The sequence below is a fragment of the Theropithecus gelada genome, chromosome 12, assembly GCF_003255815.1.
Source record: "Theropithecus gelada isolate Dixy chromosome 12, Tgel_1.0, whole genome shotgun sequence".
Classification (NCBI taxonomy): domain Eukaryota; kingdom Metazoa; phylum Chordata; class Mammalia; order Primates; family Cercopithecidae; genus Theropithecus; species Theropithecus gelada.
This window is the reverse complement of record NC_037680.1, coordinates 108,364,922-108,373,244: the sequence shown is the minus strand read 5'-3', so window position 1 is coordinate 108,373,244 and position 8,323 is coordinate 108,364,922. Positions and strand designations below refer to the sequence as shown.

Sequence of the window (8,323 nt, the reverse complement as noted above, 5' to 3'; positions counted from 1 at the left end):
CTGTGTGCAGACCCCCTTTCAGGAGGCCTTGCCATAGTGGTTCTGAGCAGGACCGCAGCCTGAAGGAGCTGGGTTAGACCTGCTCTCAGCTCCAAGCGCTGCCTGCCCTGTGTGGCCTTCCTTCACAGCCTTCGCCTGCACTCCTGCCTTAGAGACATTCTCCTGGGCAACAAGCTTGGGAACATTGCAGTACTGAGTTGCCTTGAGTGGCAGAACAGAGAGGAGCCAGTGTTTTGGCTCCAGACCCTCCCTTTCTTCCCTGGATGAGCCATGATGCAGATACCCAAGCTGTGCAGAGGGTGTGGGGTAGACACAGGTCAGAGGGTCCTTCCTACCAAGGCCTCAACCTGCCCCTGATCCTGATGGCAGCTGCCTGGAGACATGCTGAACAAGCGGCCTGAGCAGCCCCAGGAGGGTGACTAAGCTCCAGCCAGAGAAGGGCAAGGTCCCCCCAGAACTCTGGCGGTGTGAACCACAAAGGTGGGGGAGGGGCATAGAATGGAGCGGACATGGTGTCAAGGGGCAGGCAGGGGGAACTGGTCTCTCTTGCTCTCTTAAATGCACCCATTTCCCTCCTTCCCGGCGTCTCCCTTAACCCAGGCCAGGCCTCTGCAGACACTTGAGTCTGCTCCTGGGAGTTTTCCTACAAGCTCCTTGATGGCTTCCTCAGGTCCTACCTGGGCAACAGGCCCACTGGCAGTGCCTATACAGGCCCCTGCCCCTGCAGCTCTCATTGGAGGATCCCAGAAGGTTCTTGGTGAGCTCTTATCCTCACCTCCACCTCCGAGGGCATGAGCTGGTAGCACTTCCTCCAGCTGGTTATCCTGACCCACTGCTCAGAGCTCGTGTGTGAAAATTCAAACAGCACAGTAACTTCTCCAACTATGTTCAAGGGGCAGGGTGGGCCTGCCCAACTAAGCTAAGGGACCTGGAGACCAAAGGTTGGATGACGGCCAGGCTGCACCAGTGCCAAACCAAAACCCTAGGCATCCTAAGAGGCCAGCAGGTATACCACACGCCGCCGGCAGGGGGAGCCACGTCATGGAGCTAAACCGGTGAGGCCTGCAGAGGCAGCCACCACTTGGAGGAGTCTCGGGAAGCTTGGCAAGTTCCCTTTTGGCCTGTACCATCACCACCCTGTGCTCCACAGAATGGCAATCCCGTGTGGCCTGTTTCCAGTGTCTAGGACTGCATACCCCCACACCTCCAGGGCACCAGAGTCCCCATGTGGCACCCAGTGATGAAGTCCTCCTCCCCAGTTAAGGCTTCTTAAGACAATCACTGACTGCCCCAGTAGGCAGCCCCCCACCCAACTGCAGCTCAGTCCCTGCCCACCCACCAGACTGCTACCCATCACAGGGCATATCCAACTGCCTCCCAAAAGGTCTTCAACCCACTGTCCCCGGGATCCTCCCCATCCTATCCTCATGCCCTGGAAGGTCTGAAGAAACAAACAGAAAAACTAGGCTTGAGACAGCTTTGTTAGAACAACTCAGCAAAATAAAATTCCTGTTTATTGTTGGACAACATTGTTTCACACATACATCAAACAGGCCAAAAAAAATAAACAGCAACTTCATAGACAAAAAAGGAAAAAAAAGAAACCTTTTATCTTTGGCCTTTTTAACCATCTCATACAAACCAACTACTTATAGTACAGCTAAGTACATACACAAAAAAGTTACTGGAATGCTCGGAATAAGATTGTTTTTCTGTTGTCGTTTTTGCTTTTTTTACAAGGTTTTTTTTCTCCTTTGAGATTATAATGAACATGGTCACACCACAAGTAAAGTCAGAAGTAGGACAGAGAACGCTCCGAAGGCTGGTTTGGTCATCCGAGATCATTAAAAATGGCTGACCCTAACAATATGTACAAAAATATAAAATGTAAATAAAAAATACAAACAAATTTCCTTTTTAAAGTACTTTTAAGAAAAAAAGCAGGGCCTTGGAAGTTTTGGTTCTTTTTTCCTCCCCTGTTGCAAATTCTCATGGTTTGGGTTGGGTGGTGGAGAGCGCGTGTCATCTGCGGGTGGCACTGCCCACGGTGGGCGGGCGGGCGGGCCTCTCTACTCGAAGGTGACCACGTTTAGATTCTGAGACGGGAAGTGGAGGGTGAATAGGTCACGGCGGCCTTTTTTTTTTTAGTTTAACTTTTCCTTTTTTGCTGTCTAGTCATCCTCGTCGGTCTTCTGCTTCTTGGTATCAACATCGTCATCCTGGGCAGAGAAAGACTGTCAAAGGCCCCTCCAACCCCAGGGGCCCTACCCAGCCCACTGCCTCAGCTCCCACAGGCAGAGCAAGAACAAGGGACCCCCAGCTCCACAGCCCAAGGCCTTTGCTCTGGGAAGTTGAGCCCAGCCCTGTTCCTTCCTGTTCTTAAGATTCAGGACCACACAGTGGCCAAAGTCAGAAACAGTCCCTCCGTGGCTTGAGCACCTTCGCTAGAGGTAGGTGGGGAGACCCAGATGCCAAACCCCCCTTCTTCTCAAGCCAGAACCCACCTCATCATCTTCAGCTGCCCGCTTGCCCGTAGCTGACTCAGCTTCCTCATCTTCATCTCCATCCTCTTCCTCACCTGGAGAATCAAAGGCCAGGTAAACCACACTTCCCTCCTGCTGTGGCTCCTGGGGAAATCCCGAGGAACATGTGGCGGACTGCAAGGTCCCTGCCCTGCCTCTGCTGCCTGCAACTGGGCCCAATCAGGACACACATGCCCACTGCACAGGTGGGAATCTCCAGAGGACAGAGGCCCAAGCAGCTGCACCCCAAGAAGCCAGCCCAACAGATCAGTGGCTTTCAGAGCTGCACGAAACAAACTTTTAGGTGTGCGAGTGAGTGTGAGTGGGCATGGGCACAGTTCCTTGTCAGGGAGACCCTCCCTGACTCTACAGGTGGGTGCCCACGGTCATGTGGTCCACTGGCCCCAAGTACCATGGTCCCACTCCCAGGAGCCCCAACTCCTTCCCCTTCTGCCAGACAAGACCAGGAAGAAGTACCTGAAAACAGGAAGACAGACAAGGCTACTCACCATCACCTTCTTCTTCCTCCTCCTCTTCCTCCCCACCTTCTTCCTCTTCTTCATCTACCTCATTGTCAGCCTCTTGCTCCCCATTTTCCTCATTCTCCTCGACAGAAAACAGACCACGTTCTTTACCAGCTAGCCCAGGAATGGACAGAGCGTTGCTCCTGATGCCCAGTCTCCCACCAGAGGCTGCCAGCTACATCTACAGCCCAGCCAAGCCCACCCCAGAGGCCCTTCTCCAGTCAACACCCTCCAGGCTCCATCATGAACCCTGCACATTAACTGCCCCAAGGCAAGGGCAAGGGCTTCCCCACCCTGGGACAAGCCCAAACTCAGACTACCGGAGCTCCTCTTAACCTATTCTTGTTCAGGCGCTGCTCGAAAGGTTTTTATAAATACTTAACTAGCAATAGTCGCGCCTCGGGTAAAGCTCACTGGCTACGATACTGCCACTGTGCAAAGCTATATATGTTTAAAGTAGAGAAGAAAAAACTGCGGGGCGGTAGCTGCCAGGGCTCAGGAGCAAGGCGGACACTCACAGCATTCCCGTTAGCAGGGGCGTCTCTTCCATTTTCTGCCTCTTCCACAACTTCCTTCTTCTCCTTTAAGTCCTTCAAAAGGGAAGAAGGAACCAGTAACCAGTAAGTCTTCCGAGCAACCCCAGGGTAAGCAAAGGCGCTGAGAACTACTGGTCTGTTCTGTCCATCCCAAATTAAGAGTCGCACGTGACACGTGGAGAAGGGCCTAATGTCCCTGCGGTCCCTCTCCCACTGGTCCCTCTCCCACTGGTCCGGTGAAAGGAAGGCGGGCGGGGGCATCTGTGATCGGGTTTCCCATCCTTTAAGGCCCGCTACAGCGGCCCCTGTGGCGGTTCCCACTGCCCCTTGGCGCTTCCTAGGAAAGGAGCCATGTGGCGCCACAGCCCCAACCCGTCGGGCCGGGTGGACGAGCCCCGGACTCACGCCCATCAGCCTGCTTCCAAGTGCAAGGAACCCGCCCCTCGAGCCGTCTAGGAAGGTGGCAGGCTATGTGCCAGAAATAAATAAGGCAAGGAGGGAGGGGCCTGCGCTCGGGGAGGGCCCCACGGGCGCGCCAGCCTGGAAGACCCGCGAGAACGCACCGCCCCGGCCAGGTCAGGTCTCTGAAAAAAACCAAAGCACACCGACCCCCAAATCCGACCGCTATTCCTAGAGGCCGCAAACCGCTGCTTGGCGGTGCCCCAGGCCGGGGCCTGCCTCCGGAGTAACCAAGTCCCGGCCTCCCCGCGAGGGCTAGGGGTCCCGACCGCACCTCGCGGGTGGGACTCCGCCCAGGATCCAAAAGGCAGCACCGCCCCGGGCGCCTGATAATTTTTTCCACACGACACAGCCGCCAATACCAACAGGCGTCCCGGCCTGCTGGACCCCTCGGCCGCTGTCCGGCGAGCGGCCACGGGCCACCTGTCGGCCCACCCCGCTCCCCGGACCCCAGCTCCGCCCGCTCTCGCCCCCTGGCGGACAAAGTCCCGGGGAGCTGTGGGGGCAGGGAGGTCGCGGCGCGCAGGCGCGCATCCCCCGCCCGGCGGGCTTTGCGCGCGGGCCTCGGCACGCACCGCGCGCAGGGAGCACGTGGCCCGGGGCCGCCGAGTGCGTCCCTTGCCTTGGAGACTCCGGGCGGATAGGCAGAGCGCACAGTGCCAAGCGCGCGGGTGGCGCGTCGGTCGGTTGGCCTCTCGACTCGACGCCCCACTGCCGCCACCGCGGCAGGCCCGAATGTCTGCATATGCCGGGCCAAGTCCCGCGGGAGGTAGCCCCGAAGTCCGCCGGGCTGCTTAGGTCAGAGACCGTCGGGGATGCCCCTCTCGGGCTACTTCATCGCCCTCGCGGGAAGTCACCTTTCGGTGCTTCACAGAAAATCGAACACCCAGGCCCCGCAATGGGGACGGTGTCCTCCCCCAACAAACTGGTTCCCGGACTGAGCCCAGAAGGGACCACTGAGAGCCTCTACGGAGATACGGGGCCCGAGCTCCGCTGTGCCAAGAAGTCGCCCCTGAGAGAGCCAGAGGTGACGCCAGGGGCATAAGAGTTAAGGAGACGCCAAGGTGACTCGCGCCAATCCCCGCAGGGGCACGAGGGGCGCGGACGAGGGCCGAAAGATGAAGAAAAAGCCAGTCAGTCTGAGCGCGCTGCGCTCCCGCCGAGGGCGGAGACGCTACCCAGGGCGGGCAGTGGGAGCGAGGCGGCGCCGACAGCAGGAGCCGAGCCGCGCCAGCCGCTCAGGACCTCACAGCCGAGGGCGGTGAACCCGCCACGGGGCCCGGGGGCCCCCCCAGTTCGACCCTACCATCGGCCTGTCGCGGCCGCCGTGTTGGCCCGCGTCGCCCCGAGCTGCGGCGCACACGGTACTCCCGGGCAGCCGCGGGGGGCGCCCATCGTCGCCCTAGCGCCGTGCTTCACTTTCTCTTTCCTCCCTGCGGCGCGTGGGCTCTCGCCTCCTCAGCCAAGCCCGGCACCGCGGGTACATGACTGAAGCTGGGCGGCCGCTCCCGGCGCACTCGCCTCGAAGGGCGCCCACCCCCGCCTCTCAGAGCGCCCAAAGCGGATAAGCCCGTCACACCTCCGCGGGGACTGCCGACGTCGCGGCCAGCCGGCCCGTCGCCCCATCCGCCTTATCGGGGCTTAGTCCAGATAAACCACCTTAGGTCCGCTGCAGGGCGCGAAACCGGCAGCCTGGCGCCGAACAAAGAGCAGCGCGGCCGGCGGGCGCTCGCCGCCACTTCCCGCGGCCGGCCCGCGCCCCAACACGCGCCCCCCGGCACTTCCGATTCCCAACGCGCTCGAGTTTCAAAGTTATTTCCGTGCGCCCGGCGGGCCGGCGACCCCCAGACAGGCCCTTCCCCTCCCGCCGCCACTCAGACGGCTCACAGACGAGTTTCGAGAGCCGTGAGCGGGCCTCCGCGCCTAGCCCTCGGCCCCTGAGGGCGCCCGGCCCACTCCCCGACGGGCATCACGTCTGCCCGCGGCGGTTCCCGCCCCCTCCCCCGCACCACACAAAGAGTGGGCTGCCTGAGGGCACCGCGCCGGGGGCGGGCCATTTCCCCGAGAGAAGGAGCAACAGCGGGCTTGAGGCAGTCCAGCTGCTGCGCGCCAAACACCGCCCGGGCGGCGGCGCGCGGACCCCGAGGGGGCGGGCGGCGTCCAGCCTCACCTTGGTGGTGATTTCGGAGCTGGTGTCTACGGCTGCGTCTGACATGGTGGGGCACGCCGGTGATCCGATGCAGGGGATTTAAAAAGAAAGCGAGAGTTCAGGGACTCTGGCGATAAAGCTGCCGGAGTCCGCGGCGGCGGAGGAAGCGCGCGGCGGAGGCGGCTGCGGCGAGCAAGGAGGCGGACGAGGAACAATGCAAAGATGGCTTTTCAGAGCAGCCAGTGGGGGACTCACGCGGCGCCAGAAGCTTTAATATAGATTAGTGGGCGGCGCTCGGCTTCCCGTGCCCGGCCGCTATTGGCTGAGCGCGGGGAGCGGGCGCTCGCTCATTGGCTCGATTCCGAACAATGGACAAGCGTGCTTAAAGCGGCAGTGCCCCGGCGCGTCCCGCGCTGCGCAGTCGCCGGTCGCACTGTCATTCAAGGCCTGATTTTGCCGGGTCTCAGCGGCGCCGAGTCCGCGGGGGAGGGGTGCGCGAGCGCGTTCCGGACGCGCGCTCCCGCAGCTGTTTTGCTGGGGCTGCTGACGCAGAAAGCCAAAGCGCGGCAAAGCTGCCCGCCCAGCCCCCTTCCCCCTCCCTCCCGCCCTCCCCGCGACTGCTCGGAAGGAGGGGGAGGGAAGAGGGGGCGGCGGCGGGCGCACGACGGCTGCCAGCGCGGGGGAGGGGACGGCGGGGTGCTGGGCCGCGCTCGCCCCGGGCGGTGCCCAGCGCAGTGCCCGCGGAGGTGCCCGCCCCCCGCGCCTGGGCGCCTTCGACCAAGGATTGTCCCAGTGCAAGTGGACGGCAGCCCCACGACGAGCAACGAGGTCCCGAGGCCGAGACCCGGGCACCTGGGCCGCCCCGTCTCTCTGCCATATCCTCGTGCCCGCCCAGGGCAGGGCACCCAGTCTTGTGGGCAGGCGACCCAGTTTGCCCACCATCAGGTCCGGCGTCCGTCGGCCAAGCCAGTCGAAAAGCAGGCACCGGGTCAAGCGCACAGAGGGATTCATGTATCAAGGGGACTCGATGCCCGATGCCGCGATGCGCGATGTCCCTCGAGTGGGATAGTCCGCGGGTCCCGCCCGGCATAGCGGTCCCCTCACTCTAGGGCTCTGGTTAGGGCCTGTCCCGAGCGGTCACTGCCGTCGCGACAGCTTCAGGGCAGCCTCCTCCAGGGGCCCGCCGGGTCATCGAGTCTACCCTTCTCCCACCCCACTGCTGGACTGCGATGAGCACATGAACATTACAGAGTTACTCGGGGAAAATAATCATCTCTTGAGCCAATTGGGCTAATCTTTGGGGACTGCCTGAAATTTGGGGGGCCATTAGAGAACCATGCGGAGCCCCGAGAAAGGGGAGCGTCAAGACGCCACACTCAAGATGGCGCCGGGCTCGGCAAGCGTGGCGTGACGTTGCGATCTAACTCATGTGGGCGATCTGACGACAGCTGGCTACGCCAGCCTTGTCGCCACCGCACTTGGCTGTCGAACTAAGAGATCGGTTGTGTGGGGAAAAAGACCAGAATAGGTGGAAAGATAGTCCAGAAATTTACCTGTGCCACACACAAGATGGCGAGAGGTAGCGTTCGTCCCTGTGCTGCCAAAAGGGGGCGCCCGACACGGAAGGCGGGACTCCGGAGAGACGAGCGCACATTGGCCGAGAGTGGCGGGCGAACACAAAGTTGACGCTTTGCGTCCTTCCATTGGCAGTTTCTTCCGTCTGTCTCTCCGGTGCAGCCGAGCTGGGAATGGGGAAAACCCGGAGTGTGGGATCGTGGAGGGCGGACGATGCCAAGTCCAGCAGAGCTTGCCCTGCGGGTTAGAAGAGAGACTGAGTCTCCCTTCTCGGTTTCATTAGGTAATGGGCGACATGGTTCCATCTCCACAACGGGGCTTTGCTGAGCTTAGCACGCACTCTCCCGGCGGGGAGGAGGCGCGCAGTGCCAGGCGCCACCCCCTCTCCCGCACGGGTTAGGACAGCATCCGTGTTCCCAGGTGCCTGTCTGGCCGCTGGACTGTTGGCCTTTCCGGGGCGAGTTTTACTTTAGGAAGAAGCCCGGGCTCCAGGTACTTCAGCCTGAGGAAACGTGGGACAGATGCTGGGCAGGGCGGGGATACCGCGCCAACCCCAGC

General features: G+C 61.2%; 1 protein-coding gene across 6 annotated transcripts; it reads right to left on the bottom strand.

The window, feature by feature from the left end:
* Positions 1–1,478: 1,478 nt before the first annotated feature.
* PTMA (prothymosin alpha) lies at positions 1,479–6,447 on the bottom strand. Of its 6 annotated transcripts, none has more exons than XM_025404527.1 (5): positions 6,212–6,447; positions 3,565–3,636; positions 3,032–3,128; positions 2,505–2,578; positions 1,479–2,219 (listed from the first exon to the last, which is right to left on the bottom strand). In XM_025404527.1, the coding sequence occupies exons 1-5, from the start codon at positions 6,254–6,256 to the stop codon at positions 2,172–2,174; spliced, it is 336 nt and encodes a 111-aa protein (XP_025260312.1). In that variant the 5' UTR covers positions 6,257–6,447; the 3' UTR covers positions 1,479–2,171. The 6 variants fall into 6 exon arrangements, with proteins under 6 accessions (XP_025260312.1, XP_025260309.1, XP_025260310.1 ...); XM_025404524.1 differs by having other exon boundaries at positions 2,505–2,573; positions 3,028–3,125; positions 6,212–6,440; XM_025404525.1 differs by having other exon boundaries at positions 1,479–2,234; positions 3,032–3,125; positions 6,212–6,440.
* Between the last annotated feature and the right edge of the window lie 1,876 nt (positions 6,448–8,323).

Excerpts from the sequence above, each read along its gene's own strand:
- PTMA (XM_025404524.1), bottom strand. The coding sequence starts at position 6,256 with ATGTCAGACGCAGCCGTAGACACCAGCTCCGAAATCACCACCAAG. Across the intron at positions 2,574-3,027 it reads GAAGAAGAAGGTGATGGTGA|GAAGAGGATGGAGATGAAGA; the intron begins GTAGCCTTGTCT and ends TCTCCAGGTGAG. Across the intron at positions 2,220-2,504 it reads GGGCAGCTGAAGATGATGAG|GATGACGATGTTGATACCAA; the intron begins GTGGGTTCTGGC and ends TTCTCTGCCCAG.